This window comes from Papio anubis, chromosome 16 (assembly GCF_008728515.1).
Source record: "Papio anubis isolate 15944 chromosome 16, Panubis1.0, whole genome shotgun sequence".
Classification (NCBI taxonomy): domain Eukaryota; kingdom Metazoa; phylum Chordata; class Mammalia; order Primates; family Cercopithecidae; genus Papio; species Papio anubis.
In genome coordinates this window covers 71,612,236-71,633,649 of record NC_044991.1, presented here as the reverse complement: position 1 = coordinate 71,633,649, position 21,414 = coordinate 71,612,236, and the positions used below count along the sequence as shown (strand labels likewise).

At 51.0% G+C, this 21,414-nt stretch overlaps 1 protein-coding gene across 4 annotated transcripts in view; it reads right to left on the bottom strand.

The window, feature by feature from the left end:
• HNF4A (hepatocyte nuclear factor 4 alpha) overlaps positions 1-21,414 on the bottom strand; it is a 78,647-nt gene that overhangs the window by 8,102 nt on the left and 49,131 nt on the right. For all 4 annotated transcript variants that reach the window (XM_021921030.2, XM_021921031.2, XM_021921029.2 and 1 more), the window contains exons 2-8: positions 18,485-18,659; positions 17,237-17,331; positions 10,899-11,005; positions 10,038-10,193; positions 6,218-6,305; positions 4,521-4,676; positions 626-862 (exon numbers count right to left, since the gene is read on the bottom strand). In XM_021921030.2, the coding sequence (XP_021776722.1) occupies positions 626-862; positions 4,521-4,676; positions 6,218-6,305; positions 10,038-10,193; positions 10,899-11,005; positions 17,237-17,331; positions 18,485-18,659 (1,014 nt within the window). The remainder of the gene's footprint in view (positions 1-625; positions 863-4,520; positions 4,677-6,217; positions 6,306-10,037; positions 10,194-10,898; positions 11,006-17,236; positions 17,332-18,484; positions 18,660-21,414) is intronic.

The following is a 21,414-nucleotide window of genomic DNA, read 5'->3' as shown; positions in this document are numbered from 1 at the left end:
TTAGTACAGACAGGGTTTCACCGTGTTAGCCAGGATGGTCTCCATCTCCTGACCTCGTGATCTGCCCTCCTTGGCCTCCCAAAGTGCTGGGATTACAGCCGTGAGCCACTGCTCTCTTGTCTTTTAAGCCTTGCATTTCCTTTCAGCCATTAGGGTCTTAGCACAAGAGTCACCATTTCAGAGAGGTCTCCTTTGGCCTGCCCTATCTAAAGAGAATTCCTTTTCAGTTAAACTCTATCATATTACCTGTTTATTTCAAAATCATAAAATGTGAGCCTTCATACACACATGCACGCACATACGGGCATATACACAGATATCCACGCATCCATACACACTCACACACACACAGCCTCCCGGAGGGCAAAGATCTTGTTCTTCACTGAATTGCCAGCACTTAGAACAGTGACTGGCATGTCCTAGGCTCTCGGCGCCTGAACAAATAGACCATTGCCTTTGTTCCCATTTTTCTGGTGAGGAAACTGAGGCACAGATGGGTTAAGCAACTTGCCCAAAGCTGCACAGTGGGGAAGCCAAGGAGCTGAGGGGTGAGCTCAGGTCTGTGTGAGGCTGTCTCCTGGAGAGTCCCCCCTCCAACCCTGCCCCTCCTGGGCCTGGCACGGACCTCCCAGCAGCATCTCCTGCAGCAAGTTGTCGATCTTGGCCATGCCGAAGAGCTTGATGAACTGGATCTGCTCGATCATCTGCCAGGTGATGCTCTGCAGGGTAGGCAGCAGCAGCAGCAGCTCTCCAAAGCGGCCGCGCGAGTCATACTGGCGGTCGTTGATGTAGTCTTCCAAGCTCACCTGCACCTGGGAACGCAGCCGCTTGATCTTCCCTGGATCGCTCAGCCCTTTGGCATCTACAATGGAAGAAGGTGGGCAAGGGAGGGCAGTAGGGTCCAGCTGGAGCATCTGGGGAGTCAAGACCCAGATGTCCCCTGACTTGTGTCACACAAGGAGTCTTCAGCAGTGTGGGCACAAGGATTCAGGGACCTCAACAACCAGGGTATGCCAGTATGAATTGTAATTTCCTAGACACAGGCAGAAAAAGATGTCTGCCACGTTTCCTAAGGCACTAAACCAGAAGAGTGGGGAATAGGAGATGGAGGGCGGGACTTGAGGAACGCGTCCAATAAGCACCTAGCAACTGCCTCATCTTACACATGGGGAAAACCAGACACAGTGCAAGGATAGGGCTTGTCCTGGGTGGCACACCCAGTTGTTGGCAGAGCCACGATGGGAACTTGGGGTTTTGGGCCACAGTTGAGGTCCCCTCATCCAGACCTTAGCACTTGCTGCCTCTACTGTGTTAGAATAGGCTCCCCTTCCCTAGTTCCTGCTTCCTATCACCTTAGGGACTCAGGTTAGGTTTCATCTCCTCCAGGAAGTCTCCCTTCTACCCTCCTATGTCTGCATCCTGTGTCCTTCCTGTTTCCAAATCTCTGCGGCCTCTCTATCACTGCTGACCACACAGGATGTAATTGTTGTGCCATCCAAAGGTGAGCTCTGCAGGGGCGGGCATATGTCTTATTGGCCATTTTTATTTTATCTTACTTTATTTTATTTTAATTTTTGGGACTGAGTCTCCCTCTGACTCCCAGGCTGGAGTGCAGTGGTGTGATCTCAGCTCATTGCAACCTCTGCCTCCCGGATTCAAGTGATTCTCCTGCCTCAGCTTCCCGAGTAGCTGGGATTACAGGCACATACCACACCCAGCTAATTTTTGTATTTTAGTGGAGACAGGGTTTCACCGTGCTGGCCAGGCTGGTCTCAAACTTCTGACCTCAAGTAATCTGCCTGCCTCAGCCTCCGAAAATGTTGGGATTACAGGTGTGAGCCACTGCACCTAGCCTTTGCCATGTCAAATCCACCACCTAGCACCATGCATAGTCAATATTTATTGAATAGGGCCGGGCGTTATATCTATTTATAACTATATATATATTTTGTTAGATGGCTGGATGAATGAATGAAAAAAAATCAGTGAATAAATTCTAGATCCTTAGCCTAGAAGGGACTTAAGCGGTCATTCAATGGTTAATCCCGACCTTTGTGGAGGTAATGCATTTCTTTCCTCTTCCCTGGAGAAAGGAAGTGGCAGAAAGAACATTCACCCACATTTCTAGTGAGCTCTCTCCACTGAATCATGTTTGTTCATTTGTTCATTCAGTCCACAAATGTTTACTGAGCACCTCCTGCATGCCAGGGGAACTAGGTTCCCCACCCCTTCAAATTGCTGGAGGCTGCTGCCTCTGACTCAGCATCAGTGATCCTGCCCATTTTGCAGAACAATTCTGCCCGTCCAGCCTCATGCCGAGCACTACAGAGGATACAGGCTGGGCCAGGCTGTGGAGGGAGCTAGAACTAGAAATCGCACCCTCTGGGAAGGGTGGGATAGCACGTGGTAGGTAAGAATGTGGGCTTGAGAGAGAGAGAAATCGGGATTGACAGGTGGTCTGAAGTTCAAATCCAAGCTCTGCCATTTTCTGGTTGCGTGACCTTGGGCAAGTTAATCATGCCTCAGTTTCCTTATCTGTTACATGGAGATAATAATTCCTGCTTCCCAGGTACCATGTTGGTAAGTAAGATAATCCACATGAAGTGTTTAAAAACAGCTCTTTAGTGAGCATTTAATACATGGGGCTCATCTTCCTCTTCATCACTATATATATATTTTTTTGTTTTCTTTTCTTTTGTTTTTTGAGATGAAGTTTTGCTCTTGTTGCTCAGGCTGGAGGGCAATGGCATGATCTTGGCTCCCACTGCAACCTCCGCCTTCCGGGTTCAAGTGATTCTCCTGCCTTGAAATCACACAGCTAATTTTTGTATTTTTAGTAGAGACGGGGTTTCACCATGTTGGTCAGGCTGGTCTTGAACTCCTGACCTTGAGTAATCTGCCTGCCTCAGTCTCCCAAAGTGCTGGGATTACAGGCATGAGCCACCGCACGCGGCCTTTTCATTACTATTATTACTAGAGGTAATCTGTCTGCAGTGTGAAGGACAGTGCCGGGCACACAGTAGGTCCCCTCTAACATGTAAGCAGGGAAGGCAAGCAAGCCTCTGGGGTTCAGGCACCTTTGACACTGGGAAACAAAAGCAGGTTTTGTACAAAGACTGACTACAAAGCATTCTGTATAAACGCAGGTGCGAACGTCAGTGGACAGAATGGGGAGAGGAGAGCCAAGAGCCGCAGGAGAGGGTAGTAATGCTTTATCTTCATCCTGCAATGTGAAGGGTTGGGAGATACTGTCTACAGTTGATAGAACAAGAAAAGAAAGATAAAAGCACATAACATGCAACAGAGACACAAAAATAGCAATAAAAATATATTGGGGAAAATGAGGGAGAAAAGATGGGAATGGTAATGGAGAAAAGCGAAATCCCCCACTATCCTAGGAGGAACGTTACGATCCAAAATGAATACATCAACAAATATAAGGCTTAGTCTTTCATTTAGAATTGTTGAGGAAACTGCCAGAAGAAACAATTAAAAGAATCAGACATGTTTCTCTTGGGGAGTAGACTTAGAGCTGGAAAAGTAGGATGGGGAGAAGTATTTGCATTTTAAGTATGTGTAGATTTATTTATTTACTTATTTATTTATTTTTTAGATGAGGTCTTGCTTTGTCACCCAGACTGGAGTGCAGTGGTGCAATCATAGCTCACAGCAGCCTCGACCTCCTGGGCTCAAGAGATCCTCCCACCTTGGCCTCCCGAGTAGCTGGGACTGCAGGTGCTCACTACCATCCCTGGCTAATTTTTTTTTAGTTTCTATAGAGACGAGGTCTTATTATGTTGGCCAGGCTGGTCTCGAACTCCTGGCCTGAAGTGATCCTCCTGCCTCAGCCTCCCAAAGTGCTGGGATTACAAGTGTGAGCCACCACATCAGGTTCTAGATATTATTATGATAAAAATTTTTTGAGGAAAAGCAGCAAATATGAAAGAAAAGAGGAAGATGGGAAGTAAGGAGTAAGAAGGATGGAGGGAAGAAGTAAAAGAAGGGAAAGCCCAGGCCTTTGGAGTCAGGGTGCCCTGTCGAGTCATATCCTCCCTTTGTGTTTCTTTGAGATGGTGTCTCACTTTGTCGCCCAGGCTGGAATGCAGTGGCGCGATCTTGGCTCACTGCAACCTCCGCCTCCCAAGTTCAAGTGATTCTCCTGCCTCAGTCTCCCAAGTAGCTGGGATTACAGGCATGCACCACCACACCCGGCTAATTTTTGTATTTTTAGTAGAGATGGGGTTTTGCCATGTTAACCAGGCTCATCTTGAACCCCTGACCTCATGTGATCCACCTGCCTCGGCCTCCCAAAGTGCTGGGATTACAGGTGTGAGCCACCGCACCTGGCCATATCCTCCCTTCAAATCTTGACTTGCCTCATCTGTTAAATGAAAACGGCCTCTCCTAGCTGTCGTTAACATGAGATGAGGTTGTGAACTCTGTACATAACCCAATAAGAGAAGTCTGGCAGAGTGTTCTGGAGAGAGAGTCAGGGATGGCTTAGGAGGTGTGCACTGTACCTGGGTCAAAGAAGATGATGGCTTTGAGGTAGGCATACTCATTGTCATCGATCTGCAGCTCCTGGAAGGGCAGCACCAGCTCGTCAAGGATGCGCATGGACACCCGGCTCATCTCCGCCAGCTCCGGGCAGTGCCGAGGGACAATGTAGTCATTGCCTGGAAGGGTTGGGAGGGAGGGAGGATGGGAAGTCACCTTGGGTTGACCCCTCTCCTCTAGTTTTGGCTTTTAAGTTGGCAAGATAGTTGGTGCCTGTCGGAGGAGGACCTGCAGGGCTGATGACTCCTATTTCACAGGTAAGGAAGCTGAGGCCCAGATTCAGAAGATGAGCTGCCTCCAGTAATCCGGCTGAGCTTGGAACTTGACTTTCTAGGACCCCTTTCACATGACCCAAGCTCCAGTTACCAATGTGACTCACAAGATCGATGCCATTCAAAGGCCAGCTGGTAGGCACCAAAGCATCAAAGTTAAAGGACCAGATTCTGGAACTGCACTGCCCTGCTTAAATGGCTCTGTCCCTGATAGCCGGTTAGAGTTGGATAAGTTACTTAACCTCTCTGTGCCTCAGTTTTCTCATCTATAAGATGAGGATAAATAATCGAGCTTCCCTCATAGCATTGTTGTATTAAAATAGGTAGTGTTTGCAAAGCAGTGAGCACAGTCCCTGGCGCATAGTGTGTGCTGTACAAGCGTTTAAAATAATAAATATGCTGGCCGGGCACGGTGGCTCATGCCTGTAATCCCAGCACTTTGGGAGGCCGAGGCAGGTGGATCACGAGGTCAGGAGATCATGGTTGGCTAACATGGTGAAACCCCGTCTCTACTAAAAATACACACACACAAAAAATTAGCCGGCCGTGGTGGTGGGCGCCTATAGTCCCAGCGACTCGGGAGGCTGAGGCAGGAGAATGGTGTGAACCTGGGAGGCGGAGCTTGCAGTGAGCCGAGATCGCGCCACTGCACTCCAGATGGGCAACTGAGCAAAACTCCGTCTCAGAAAAAAATAATAATAATAATAATAAAAAATATGCCATGAAGGCACAGGTGACACGGCCTGGGCTTTGTGCCATTCCCAACCACCTCTTGCTCCTACTCCAGAAAGAGCATCAGAATGCATAGGTAGGCTGGGCGCAGTGGCTCCCACCTGTAACCCCAGCACTTTGGGAGACTGAGGCAGGTGGATCATTTGAGGCCAGAAGTTTGAGACCAGCCTGGTCAACATGGTGAAACCCTGTCTCTACTAAAAATACAAAAATGAGCTGGATGTGGTGGTGCACACCTGTGGTCCCAGCTACTTTGGAGGGTGAGGCAGGAGAATTGCTTGAACCTGGCAGGCGGAGGCTGAAGTGAGCCAAGATTGCACCATTGCACTCCCGCCTGAGTGACAGAGCAAGACTCTAAAAAAAAAAAAAAAAAAAAAAAAAAAAAAGATGCACAGGTAATTCCAGGGATAATCCTGATTGTGCTCTGACTTTACTGCTGGGAATTTGATGCCTTACATCACATTTCTTTGCATCTGAGTGGGGTACCCAGTTGAGAACTGAGTCCTGGAACCCTCCAATGCAAGCCTGAGGACAGGGCCACTCCTGACTAGTCTCCCTCGCCCTTGCATGCCACCATGTGAATCTCCTTGCCTGGGTGAGTGCCATGCTAGGTATGCCCTCCCTGGAGCCCAGGCCAGGGCAGGCAGCCTCCTCACCTAGGAGCAGCACGTCCTTGAACACCATGGATCGCTTGGTGGCTCCGAGCAGCAGGTGCTCGCCAGCATGGGCTCTGAGCAGGGCCACCTGAAAGAGAAGGAACAGTGTTTGCCACCTGTACCCTTGGGAAAGCTGCCCGTAGCCAACTCAGTGACGCTGGGCAAGTCAGCTTAATGTTCCCCTCTGCCTCTACCTGCCTGAACCGTGAAATAGGCATCATAAAACTACTGCCCATAAAACTAGAAACCTGGAAGGGATTCTGCAGAAAACCGGAAGGGAAAAGAACATGCACTCAGAGCTGAGAGACCTCGCGCTGACTCTGCCCCTGAACTGTTGTGTCCTTGAGCGAGAAGCTGCTTCGCGCTGGGCCTCTTCTGTGTGCCTGATGAAACTGTAAGAAACATTCTGTGTGCTTTTCATTTTCTCTTTTGAGATTCTCAAAAAGGTCTATGATCCCAAAAAGTTCCAAAACCCAAATTCCCACCCATGGACCAGCTATGGAGAATTATGAAGGGTGTTTTGTAAAAATACAGATTCTATTATTATTATTATTTTTGAAACAGAGTCTCACTCTGTCGCCCAGGTTGGAGTGCAGTGGCACGATCTCGGCTCACTGCAGCTTCCGCCTCCCAGGTTCAAGTGATTCTCGTGCCTCAGCCTCCAGAGTAGCGGAGACTACAGGCGTGCACTACCATGCCTGGCTAATTTTATTTTTAGGAGAGATGGAGTTTCACCGTATTGGCTAGGCTGATCTCGAACTCCTGACCTCAGGTGATCAGCCCAACTCGGCCTCCCAAAGTGCTGGGATTACAGGCATGAACCACTGTGCCCAGTCTGAAAACATAGATTCTCAGGCCCTGAGATTCTGATCCTGATTCTGTATGTTTAGGGTGGGCCCAGGGATCTGTGTTTAATAAGCTCCACAGTTGACTCTGAAGTGCAATTCTGTCTGGGAAATCGTTGCTGTGGCAGATCCCTCCAGGGACTGACATTGTAGGACTCCAGGATTCTGAGAGGGCATTACAAGAACTTGGAGGTGGATGTTGGGTCTCAGGGCTGGTCCTTCTCAAAGCAAAGGTATAAGCACTGGCCTCTGGCAGAGAATCACCTTGATGAAACCCTTCTCTGCAGGGCGTACAAGGCAAGACTTCGAAGACTAGAATCGTAGGTAGGCGCCCAGCAAGCTCACAGAAGGACATAGCCAGCCCACTGAGGGCCATCTGCTTTAGTGCTTGCCTGAGGACCAAAGGATGTCCTGAAACAAAATAGCACCAGGCTGGTAGCCTCAAGTATCTTATCTTCAAGGTTGAGTTAGGGAGTTTGGAGGTTCTATAGCAAGCCAAACTAGAAGGTTAAAATGCCTTTGTTTGTTCATTCATTTGATTGTTCGTTCTTTCAGTTATCAAATCCTAAATGCCTACTACATGCCAGACACTTTTTAAGACAATGGAGGCACAATGTTTAAAAATGAGAGACAAGGTGTCCAATCTCATCGAACTAACATTTTGTAGGAGAAAGTATGGAACAGACAGTAGAGAACAAATAAATACACAGCACAGTGGGTGATCACAACATAAAAGAAAGAGGAAGGAGAAAAGATGGGAGGAAGGGAAGAAGGGAGGGAGGGGAGTGGAAAGGATGGTGAGAGCAATGGGGCAAGAATGGCTACATTAGATGGGGAGGTCAGACAAAGGCCTCTAAGGAGGTGAAATTGTTGTTAGAGGAAAAGAGATTTGCCTGAAGGTATTTGGTACAAAATAAACCTTCAATAAATATTTGAATGAAGGAAGGAAGGAAAGGGGAAATGAATGAATGAATGAATGAGCAAACATCTTGACTTCTTCTCTAGCTCTAGCTGCTCCTGGGCAGCCACTTGTCCTTGCCACTTCTATTCCCCATGGATAGAATCTTGTGATGAAAACAGAAAAAGAGGAAACTGCCTGGGACGGGAAATCCACTTTCCATGACCAGTATGGAGGGAGGCCGAGGATGCTGATTGCTGAGTGCCTCCTGCGCGCCAGGCACTGTGCAAGCCTTTCATCAGTCACCCCAGTGGCCTTCACACCACGAAGCAGAAGACCTGGATTTGAATCCCAGTTCTGTGGCTAACTTGCTCTGACTTCAGGCAAATTGCTGTCTCTCTCTAAGCCCCAGTCTCTTTCTCCGGTTGTATCCAGGCCCAAGAAGCACACCAACTGGGAATCTAGTTTCTGGGGCAATGTCAACAGAATTGGAATGCCCTCTGGAGGACAATGCCCCCGATTTTCCCAGGGATGCCCCACCTGCACTGGGCAAGCTGGGCTCCTCATACACCAGGAATGGGGAGCTGGGAGCCCTTCTGATTCCAGGTTCAACCCCCTGATATGGCAGCTGTTCTGGGGGGTGGGCCGGGAGGTCGGGTGGTGTGTTAATGATTGTCCTCTGTTATTGGCCACCCATCATTGCTCTCTGAGAATGCTCTGAGCCCCAGCCAGGGAGGTTTGGGTGGGAAATCGAGGTTAACAATTGCTCAGGTTGGGGGTATCTTGTTGCCCTGCTAAGCCCCTGGGAAGGAACAGGAGGGATTAAACATTAATGTAGAGACTCCAGCAGAGGGGACTGGGGCCAGAGCACAAGGAGCAGGGGAGAGGGTAGGGGCAGATTGTCCAAGATCCTTGCCCTATTGACTCTGCTAATGGAGGGAGGAACCATGGAAGAGGACCCTGGGTCCAGCCCCTGTGTGAGGCTGGGGACCAGCCAAACCAGCATTTTCACAGTGTCCCTATATGCAGTATTAACAGGTGTTCCAGGAGAATCTTGGGGCCGAAGGAGTTTGGGAAGCCTTGGCCTCTGAGAAGTCAACTTCTCAGAAGTTTTCACAGACTCACATGCATTGTTGGTGTCTTATGCAAAGGTGTGAAACAGGTAAGTGAATGCACCAGAGGCTGTCTCCAAAGGTGGGGAGGTGGCCCAGCCCAGCTCCTCTTCCCTAGATGGGGAACACCCCTTTGGAGGCCCAGGGGTGCTCTGGGCAGGAGCTTCATAGGTGGCATCTCCGAAATTCATCTGTTCTCAGACACACGCCACCTTCCTTCAACCCTTTCTTCCCCCAGGGACATTTTAGTATTCCAAAAAAAAAAAAATGTACGGTGGGAAATACGATGCTAAGTTCAACTGTTTTGGTGGGAAAGAAGGAAGAAACTAACATTTAGGGAGACGAGCTCTGGTCCCGCCACTGCGCAGCTTGCTCCATCACCCGAGTTTTACACTTTTCGGACAGTAATGTCCTCAATCCTCCCAACCACACTCTAAAGTGGATATTAGCATTTCCACTTTACAGATAAGAGAACACTGAGGCTCAGAGAGAGGAAGTCATTTGCCCAGGATTAGGCAGACAACCAGTATTAGAGCCAGAGCTTAAGCCAAAATCTCCTGATCCCTGTCCCAGGGTCCCTGTCAACATCCCCCTGGGAGAGCCACGGGTACGATGGTTAGGAGCTTGGACTTTGGAGCTTCCCTACTAGGTTCTAATCCCAGCTGTGCTGGATAGTAGCTATGTGACCTTGAGCAGGTTACTTAACCTCTCTGTGCCCCAATTTCCTCACCTATGAGATGGCAGTAATAATAGAACCTTAGTACCTACCTCATAGAGTTGTTGGAGGAGCTAACTGAGTTAATATTTGTAAGGTGATTTAAAGTTTCAGACACATGCGTGCACTACGCATTTTGTTAAATAAAATAAAATCAAGCCAGTCCATGGCTATATCCCAGATGGGCCAGCAGCCCCCTGGCTGCCCTGCCGGGTGCCCACTACTGCCCACTATCCACGCCCATCCTTACCTGGTCGTCCAGGGGGAGCTCGCAGAAAGCCGGGATGTACTTGGCCCACTCGACGAGAACCAGCAGCTGCTCCTTCATGGACTCACATACGTCTGCGATGCTGGCGATCTTCTTCGCCCGAATGTCGCCATTGATTCCGGAGACGGGGGAGGTGATCTTCAAGAGATACAGGGAAGAAAATGCTGGAGATGTCCGGGCCCTCCTGCACTCTCTGTCCCCTGCACAGAGCCCCCTCCCTGGAATCAGATGTGAGGAGGGGGCTGCATAGTGGGTGCCTTCCAGCTCTAAAGGAAGCTCAGGGTAAAAACGGAGGGAGGGAGGAGGCAGGGATGAGGGAGAAGGGCTCCCTCTTGGCCTTCACCTGTTACCTGCCCCTTGCCTCCTCCTCTATCAGCTTTAGAGCGCCAAGCAGTCTCTCAGCCTTAGAGGAGAAGCAGGGAAAAAAATCATCATCCTTATGTGACAGTGAGGCAACCATGGCTCATAGAGGTGCTGTGACTTGCCCAAGGTCACTCAGCAAGGGATGGGCTGGGCCCCACGTTGCCACCTCTGTCCACTGAACCACTGCTTTGTTCTCTCAGGGCTGAGCTGATTGCAGGCCCTCAGTGAAGGCGAAGACTCTGCTTGGCCTGTGGGATGCAGGCAGTAGGATGAATCAGAACGTGCCCCAGGGCACCAGGTTCGAATTCTGCCCTTGCTGCTAACTGGGCCATGTGACACCAGACTCAGTATCCCTCTGTAATATCTGAGGCCCCTCCCATCAGCTGCTCCAGGGCCTGGCTGGGGAGAATGGAGGTGGAGGAGGTGAGCTCCTCTGTAGTGTGGGGGACCCCTGGGTGAGTGGCAGGGTCACCCCGGTACCTGTCGGGACAGGACCTCTGCCTGCAGGAGCGCATTGATGGAGGGTAGGCTGCTGTCCTCATAGCTTGACCTTCGAGTGCTGATCCGGTCCCGCTCATTTTGGACGGCTGTGAGGAGGCAGAGAGAGGTGAGGAGGGAGAGCAGGGATGGAGTGAGGGGGTGGGAGTGTCTGTGACTGATGAGGAGTGGGAGCAGGAGGTGGGGGGCGTCCAGAGAACAGGCCCACATCAGCATGTGGATTGAGGGGAGATGGCCTCTAACTCAGCTGGTGGAAGAACTTTCCACAGATCAGAACTGCCCCCCACACAATGGAGAGGCTATAGGAGTGATCCACCCATCATTAGGGGCGTGCAAGACAGTGATGACTCAGCTATGGGCTTAAAATGGGTCTGGAGCATTGAGGAGGGGATTTGACTAGATTAAACATGTTCAGGCTCCGGTCTACAAAAGGGTCCCTTTCTTTCCAAATCAAAGTGAGTAAAGCAAGCAAAACAAATTACTCTGGGTGACACGGAGATGGCCTGGAGATTCCTGAACAAGGGGATCTGGGGGCTCCAACTGCCTTGATGGTTTTGTACATCATCAGGAGCTGCATGTACTCCAGACTAACCTCAGTGTCAGCAAGGCCAGGCGCTGTCTCCCTCCCTCCCACGGCTGTTCTGTTCCAGGCACTGAGGGATCTGGAGCCTCAGCCCACCGGGGCCCCAGGCTCCACTGCACGCCCCCATCTGGGTCAGTCCTGGCCTGAGATAGAAGATGATCCTTCCACTGTCCTGACAGTGAATGGAATAGCCCTTAGAGTCCAAGAGGCCTCACTGTGGAATGAGGCTTGGCTGATTCGGAAAGGAGAGATGATGAAGCTGCACGAGACCCGGCTTCCTGTCTGGAACCTGCCACTCTGTGTGCTGGTGGCAATCGCAGCCTCTCTCTGGGGCTCAGTTTCCCTACCTGTAGGCATCTCCCTGCCAGCCAGCTCCCTGCACTTTCTCGTCTCAGGGACTGGCAGGTTGGTTCTTCCAGTCCATCAAGCCGGGGCGCCTTCCTTGGCTTCCCCTCAGTGCTGTCATGATCCTGACAAACAGACCCGCTGCTCCCTCCCTGCTCCCGGGCCGCTGTCTCTCCTGGATTAGATCAGCCTCCTCCTGGGCTCTGCTTCTTCCTCGTGCCTGCAGTCTGTAGTCCTCTCACAGAGGGATCCGTTCAAGTCGTGTCCCCTACTGCTCAAAACCAGTGCCTTCCAACCTCACAAGTCCCTACGGTCCTTCCTCTCCTCTCTGATCGCACCTTTTAGCGGCTTCCCACGACTCACTCTTGTCCCCAAAAACCCGCCTCCCCGCCTGGATGCATCCGTACACTCAAGGGCTGCTGTGGCCACTGCCTGGCGTTCCCTTTCCCGCACAGCGCAGCAGCGTCTTCATTTCACTCCTGCCTCTGCACAAATGTCGCCTTTCAGACACCCTCTCCAGCCACCCTGTCTCACACAGCATGCCCCCGACCCTGGCCCTGCCCTACCCCGCTTTATTTTTCTTCAGGGCACTTATTGTAGAATTATTTGTTACTTCCTTTACTGTCTGTCTCTCTTTGAGAAGGAAAGCTTCAGAAGGCCAAAACTCCAACCCTGCTGTCGCTGCTGTCGTCCCAGCCACCAGAACAGAGCCTGGTACACAGTAGGTGCTCAATAAATATTTTTGAAGTGAGAGAAATAAGGCGCTGGAGGAGACAAGCTCTAATTCTTTTTCTTTTTCTCTTTTTGTTTTTGAGACGGGGTCTAATTCTGTTGCTCAGGCTGGAGTGCAGTGGCGCAATCATAGCTCACAGCAGCCTCAACCTGCTGGGCTCAAGTGATCCTCCTGCCTCAGCCTCCCGAATAGCTGGGATTACTGGCGTGTGTCACCATGCCTGGCTTTTTTTTTTTTTTTTTTTTTTTAAGAGATGGGGTCTCATTATGTTGCCTAGGCTGGTCTCAAACTCCTGGTTTTAAGTGATCCACTCAACCTCACAAAATGCTGGGATTACAGGTGTGAGGCACCACGCCTAGTCATAAACTCTAATTCTTATAAGAACCCTATTTCTCCAGGGAACATTGACACCCTAGCTGTTCGACTTTCTCTTGATGTTGACACACTGTTAAAATCAGAGAATAAAAGCCAAATCCTCTGCATTGAGCCCGGGAGTCAGTGGATGGAACAGAAGTCCAGAAGCACAGCCTCCTCTCAGACCCACCACGTGGACAGGGCCAGCTCAGAGCACGGTTTCCCTGCCCGGGCCGTCCGCCCCACCTGCCCACACCCCTCCCACGGCAGCCTCCTGCCAGCGCCCGCACCCACCCACCAGGGCGCCAAGTGGCCGGCGGGCCGAATGAAAGGGCTGCTGTCAGCAGCTGCGGCTAGGGCTCCTCAAGGTTAGGCGGGCGTTATCAGTGCCCGGCGCGAGCTCAGTCACGGAATGATGTTTTCCAAATGTTTGCTCAGTATTAGCAGGGTCGGGGACCTAATGTAACTTCTATTGAATATTAACCGACCTGGGCAGGGGCGGAGAGGTGATGAGCCTGTCTTCCCAGAGAACTCCTGGGTAGGGGGCTGTGGGGAGCAGGGCCGTGGCTTCTGAGGAAGGTTCCATCAGATGGCCCCTGGCCCATCACCAACGCTCACCTCCTGCAACCCTGGGTCTGCTTTCTGGGCTGGGTTTTTGATGCCAGGAGCCGGATATTTGTCCCGGGCCTGACAGCGGAGGCTCAGGCAGGTGTCTGTCTCCCTGGCTTTGGGTTACAGGAAAGAATTCTTGGCCTGCTGTTGGCCCATTGACCCCCAGGGTTCTCCCTGGATTCTTTGTCCCTCCAGGGAGCCCGTTCCGGCCACGGTGGACTATCCTCTGGCGGAGACTTACAGGCCCATGAGACCTGAAGCCCCTCTCTGTGGTCGAGAGAAAGTTTCAGCCGTCTAGATCAAGAAATGTGCCTCCCAAACGGATCACTGCAAGTTTCACTCCAGGGAGCATGGCTTCTGGTCAGCTCTGGGGAGCCTGAGTTCTAGACCTGACTCCAGCCCTGACCCATCACATCACCTCTCTAGCCTCAGTGTCCTCTTCTGTAAAGTGGGGAGCGGGTAGGTTTGATGCCCTCTTATAAACTCAGCTGGTCTCGAAATCCCACCTTCCCAGTTCACACTTTCTGGTTCTCAGGGACTATTTTGGATTTCAGTCCTCAAATTCTCCTAAGGTCATCAAGAAAAAGAATGAAAACTTGTCCCAACTCTCCGGGCCAGTGAGACTTCCACTGACACTTTCTTTGGGCTTTGGGAGCTTCCCGGCAGGCTGAGGAGGGTTGGTGGGGCCTAGAAGACTTAGGCACAGCTAGGAATACTCTCATTTCCTACAGCTTGACCACAGTGACAACTGAACACTTTGTCACTCTGGCCCGTTCTCAAAACAACCAAGTGACTGCATGTGTCATGAACTTCCAGGTAACCCAGGCATGTAAACAAGCATCAGCATCGACTAACCCATGCTCACTTGCCATCAGCCAACTCTCCTATCCTCCGGGCAGCATGTCCGTTTCCCTGGGCCAGGAAGCAAGCAGCTATTTTCAAGGCTGAGCTAAGGCCGAATGGTCTGGGGCTCTCACCCCCTTTCCAGCAGCCTAGTAAGGGGTTTGCTGACTTTGCAGCAGCTCAAGAGAGGGCCAGGGGCCAGGCGCGGTGGCTCACGGCTGTAATCCCAGCACTTTGGGAGGCCGAGGCAGATCACCTGAGGTCAGGGGTTCAAGAGCAGCCTGGCCAATATGGTGAAACCCCATCTCTACTCAAAATACAAAATTAGCCAGGTGTGGTGGCACACGCCTGTAATCCCAGCTACTTGGGAGGCTGAGGCAGCAGAATCACTTGAACCTAGGAGGTGGAGGTTGCCGTGAGCCGAGATTGTGCCATTGTACTCCAGCCTGGGCAACAAGAGCAAAATTCCATCTCAAAAAAAAAAAAAAAAAAAGAGGGGACCAGGGAACAAACACACCCATCCTAGTGGGCAGTGTGACTTGTGCAGGTAGGTCAGGGAGTGAGGAGCGAGACTCATAGGGCTGAAGCGTTCATTATCCAATGTCCTCATTTTATAGATGGGAAAACTAGAGGCCAGAAGGGACAGAAACGTCCCTAAATTACACAAGTGAAAATGACTCTGGATGTCTAAAAGAGACATTTATAACAACTGACCACACGCAGGACCAGGCCACACGCAGTGGAGGTGGGTAGCCATCCACTCAGGAGGGCTGCCAACCCCTCTCCCTTCTGCCTGTCACAGACCTGAGCTTTCACTGTGACAGAGACGTTCTCTCAAACGCAGTGCCCTCTGGATGACACCTAGGAGCAATCGTAGTGCCTAAAATCTTAGGCTTTTGGGATAATGGAATCACTGACTAATACGACCAGGAAATGTTGGAACCTTAGTCTGTACTCCTCAATCTTTTTCTTGCCTCCAGCTGTTCACACGTGCATCAGGTTCCCATTCATAACCTTTCTCGGTCCACAGAATGGAAGCTGAAGTGGATGGGACAGGCTCAACCCCATTGAAACTGGGTTTGGGAGATGAGGGAGTGCCTGCAGCTTGAAAAAGCCCCTCTTGCCCTTAGAGAACCACTGAGGTCTAGATGTTAGAATTGCAGTGTTTAGAGCAGGCCTTGGGGACCACCCACTCCTGCATCGGGGTCAACAAGCCCAGATTTTCCAAGACAGCTCGTGAGTTCAAACTAAGGCCCCATAAGGATGAGACATAGAAGATATTTCCAAGGGAGGGGGCAGAGAAAACAGGGGGCCAGGAGCAGATACGGGGGAAACAGCGTCTACCAAAGCCTCCCCTCCCCTCCTTCTCAGTGGGCCCTGGAGCAAGCTGGGTCCTACATTCCTGCTTCTGGGGTGTGCTTGGGTGGTGGGGGTGAGGGGTGTTTCTACAGAACTAGCAGGACTAGACCAAGGTTTGGCTGGTGCGGCCCAACTGTGGACTAGAAGGGAAGGTCTGGGACTAGTTGCAGAGCTGGGAAAAGTTGACTTTAGAGGAGCACGGAATGAAGAGATTCGAAAATGAACTCAAGTTACTTTTTTATTTTTCGAGAGAGTCTCACTGCCTTGCCCAGTCTGGAGTGCAGTGGCATGATCTCGGCTCACTGCAACCACCGCCTCCTGGGTTCAAGCGATTCTCCTGCCTTAGACTCCCGAATAGCTGGGACTACAGGCATGTGCCACCACGCCCAGCTAATTTTTTTGTATTTTTAGTAGAGATGGGGTTTTACCATGGTGGTCTCGAACTCCTGACCTCAAATGATTTGCCTGCCTCGGCCTCCCAAAGTGCTGGGATTACAGGCATGAGCCACTGCGCCTGGCCTCAAGTTACTTTAAAGCAGTTAAAAGATTTTTGCTTCCCTTGCTTGGGCTGAAAACAATTTTAAATGTCCCTGGGATCTGGAAGGCATAAAATAATAGACAGTGCTGAAGTGTGGTCCCAATAACAGAAGCTCTGGGACCTCACGTCTTCCAAGGAGCAGTTGTGGGGCCCTAGGCAAGTTGCTTAACCATTGTGGGCCTCAGTTCTTGCATCCACAAAAAGGGAGGAATTGTAATAGGTTCAATGGGCTGGTCTCCTTTCATTTTCATGACATTTTCCCACACAGGGTTGTCATGAAGATGAAATGAACCCAGCCCACTGAAGTGTGGAAAAAGGCCAGCCCAGTGACTGATACCTGCTGGTAGCAGGAGGCCTGGCAAGACCTTAATAAATATTGTGCTGTGGTCTTCTCCTCCTCCTTCGTCCAGGATGGGACTGGGGTCTTGTTCCCATTTTCTAGAATGTGAAGACTTTGGAGATCACCTGACACCCACAAATGAATACTAAGGGAATTGGGGCATTTGTCCCTGGGACAGGAAGCTCAGGCATCGGGTACCCCTGGCTATCCCCTTTGTAAAGCTGGGGTAGTGAGTACTCAGATGTTTGCAATGTCATTCTCTATGCTTGTCCTAATGTTCAAAATATTATATTAACACACACACACACACACACACACACACACACACACAATGTGGCTGCTTTGTGGTGGCACAGACAGGCAGGCAGGGGTGGTGGTTGCTGGGAGCCTGAGGAGCCAAGAGTAGGAGCTTATCTCTCTGAATCTTTCTCAAGACCAAGCCCAGCCGCTCCCTATGGTCAGATTTCCCGGCCCTCCCTCTTCTCAGCCATTAGCCAGTCACCCTGGGGCCTGCCACTGAGTCATAAAGTGTGGCTACAGTTGTAAATGACTGTCGGGGAGATGTGGGTGCAGGTGGGGCAGTGGTGGGGGGGCGGGGAGGGCCGAGGCTCACCTTCCTTCTTCATGCCAGCCCGGAAGCATTTCTTGAGCCTGCAGTAGCGGCACTGGTTCCTCTTGTCTTTGTCCACCACGCACTGCCGGCTAAATCTGGGGAGGGCTTTGGATGGTTGGATGGAGAAGACACAACTTCCTCCTCTAAGGACAGAACTAGGGCCCTGGCTATCCAGTTGACCCCCCAGCCTCAGTGCTCTCATCTCTTCATCCCAGGAGTTCTCTCTTGAGCCCACCAGGAGCTGGAGAGGTGCTATGAACTCTCTAAGAGCCCAGTCCCGTCCTGCTAAACATGGGGAAACTGAGGCTCAGAGAGGCAACATGTGGTCATGGGTCGCTCTGCTGGTTGGTGTTAGAGCTGAGTTGGGAACCTCGACCTCTTGAGTACCAGAGCCTTGCTATTTCCACCACATCCTATAAAAGCCCAGAACCCAGAGCAGGCTCCTGGTTATGGCTCAGAGTTAATACTTGGTTCACATAAGCCTCTCTCTGGAGGCGGATAGGAAGTAGAGGCAGTGCCACACAGTGGTGATGGGTGGGGTCCTGAATATTAACCCTGGCTCTGCCATTGATTCAAGCTGGTTGACCTTGGGCAAATGCCTAGCGCTCCACGCCACAGCTTCCTCCTCTATAAAACGAGAATAACAACAGTAACCATCTCACAGGGTGTTGACAGGTGAAATGAAGTCATGCACTGATGGGCACAGTGTCTGTACATGACAAGTGCTCACGATTGACAGCTGCTATGATTTTATTATTGTCGTTACCCAGAACAGGAGATGCTTTCGAAAGAGGGCTCTCCAAGGCCTTGAGAAGACTTAGGGTTTGGTGGAAGCCCTTGGGGTAAGTGGAATGGCCTGGGGTCGGTGGAGTAGCCTGGGGTCAATCTCTTATTTGTCCCCGAAAAAACACCAGAGTGGAAGATGGGCTCATCTACTGAAGAGGCCTCATGGAATGGGAAAAAGAACAATGGGCTCCAGGGGATGATTAAATACACACGAAGACTTAGTATGGTGCCTGGCGTATGATAAGAGCTCAATAAACGGCAGCCAGTAGCTTGATGATCAGTAAATGTGGTTCCTAGAATAGATGCTCATCTTGGATTCACAAAGCCTACAAAACCAGAAGAGCCGTGAAGGCCCTGAAGGGCAGCTGTCTCTGGGACCCACCCACTCAGGGAGAAGACAGACCTTGGGGCCATGAGCCCAAGTGTGCCCATTTCCCAGCTGGAGAAATTGAGGCTCCTCACCTGCAGGAGTACATGTGGTTCTTCCGCACACTCCTCCGGAAGAAGCCCTTGCAGCCGTCACAGCTCGAGGCGCCGTAGTGTTTGCCCGTGGCCCGGTCCCCGCAGATGGCACACAGGGCGCTGACACCCAGGCTGCTGGGCGCGTTGAGGTTGGTGCCTTCTGACGGGGATGTGTCTGCACCAGGAGAGAAGGGAGTGAGGCTTCAGGAAGAACAGAAAGTCAGACATCTAAGAGAGCTTTGCAGGGATCTCTCTAGGGCTTCGGCCTCAGCCAGATCTGGGAGTTGTTCCCACTCCATCACCTCCCCGCTCAGTGACCTCCCGACTTTTTGGAGCTTCAGTTTCACATCTGTAAATTGGGGCTGGTTGTGACTTCACAGAGTTGTGTCTGAGGGTCTGCATCTCCCTGTGGTGGAGGCCATGAGCCCCAGCTTTCTCTAGGAAGGCATGAAAACCTGGCCACCTTCTGGGGTGGGAGCCTGCCTCCTAACTGGGGAGGGGGCTGCGGAAGGGAGGAACATTCCCCTGCAATCTCTCCCCAGAATCAGGTCCTGTCCCTCAGTTCTCACCAAGGGACCAGGGCTGGGTGGATCTCAGCTTGCGTGCCCAGGGGCCCCGCAAATTCTCTGAAGAACGGGAAAGACTTGGGCTAAGAACAGTCCCACTCATGTGGCCTCCTAGGAGGGTCTGGACACGTCTCCCATCCTTCCTGTCCCACAGGCAAAAGTTATGCATCTACACAAATGTGAGGAGGGCCATAGAGGCAGGTGGAAAGAGGATCTCGGGCTGGGGGCCAGGAGTCCTGGGCATTAGTGCTGATGCAGCCACTAACTCGCCTGTAAACTTGGGCAATTTCCTTTTCCTTGCTTCAATTTCTTCTGGGCCTCAGTTTCTCTAACCATAAAAGGGAGCAGTTTGGTCTGATTGTTTCCAAATTTAAAAAAATATCAGCAGCTGAACTCCCCACCACCCTTTTTTTTTTGTCAGCAAATCTTTCAGCAAAGATAGACCCCTTTGGAGAAGATGACGAATGCAATGGATCAGCCCCTGGGAAAATGCAAGCGTGTGTGCCACACAGTCCACACACATGCACACACACCACACACAAGCACAACACACGCACCACACAGTCCACACACGCACACACGCCACACACAAGCACAACACACACGCACTACACAGTCCACACACGCACACACAAGCACACATACACACTAGTCCATTAATAATTTATTACACGCTTCAGCCACACAAGCACACACACACACCACACAGTCCACACACATGCACACACACCACACACAAGAACACACACACGCACCATACAGTCCACACATGCACACACCACATGCCACACACAAGCACACACACACGCACCACACAGTCCACACACATGCACACACTGCCACACACAAGCACACACACACGCACCATGCAGTCCACATGCACACACCACATGCCACGCACAAGCACACACACACGCACTACACAGTTCACACATCCACACACTACACACATCCACACATATACACATACTCTACACACACATTACCCACATTGTGTCCACACACGTGACACACCATTAACGTGCCTACTACTATTAAGCACACACATAGTACTCATACAGTTCACACACACATGCACCACACAGTCCACACACAAGCACACATGTCACACACAAGCACATACACACGCACTACACAGTCCACACACACCCACACATGCACCACACAGTCCACACACACACACGCTACACACAAGCAAACACACACCACACAGTCCACACAAATGCACACACACCACACATAAGCACACAGGCACCAGACATGCATACACGTGCGCAGACACACCACAGTCCACCCACACCACACAGTCCACACACAAGCACACACACACATGCACTACACAGTCCACACACACCACACAGTCCACACACAAGCACACACACATGCACCACACAGTCCACACACACCACACAGTCCACACACAAGCACACACACATGCACCACACAGTCCACACGTACACACGAGCACACACACGCACTACACAGTCCACACACACATGCATCACACAGTCCACACACACGCACACATGCCACACAGACACGCACATACATGCATGCACACACGTCACAGTCCACACACACCACATAGTCCACACACACATGCACACACACACACAGACCACACAGTCCACACACACCAAACATAAGCACACACACGCACCACACAGCCCACACACATGCACACAGACACACACCACAGAGTCACACACACATGCACACACACATCAAACAGTTGACACACACCACACAGTCCACACACAAACACACACACATGCACCACATAGTCCACACACACATGCACACACCACACAGTCCACACACGCACAGACATGCACAACAGTCCACGCACACACACACACGTCACACACACACGCACATACATACAGTCCACACATGAACACACACACAGTCTACACATACGCACACACAATTCACACACACATACACACATATCAACACACATATATACACTCATGTGTACACATACACTCCACACACATGAATATACACACACAGTTCACACATATGCACACATAGTCCACAAACACACAGTACACACACCCATACACACAGTCCACACATGCACACACAGATGTGCACACACATATGCACACACAGTCCACACATAACACATGCATGCATACACATACACAGTCCATACAGATGCACACACATGGACACATACACACATCAGCACACACATACAAAATGTGTGCACACATACAGTCCACACATATACATACACATACACACAATCCACACACACATACACACATGCACTAACATACACACAGTCACATACAAACATGCACACACACACACACACACACACACACGTGTATTCATAGAAATCCTGAATCCGAC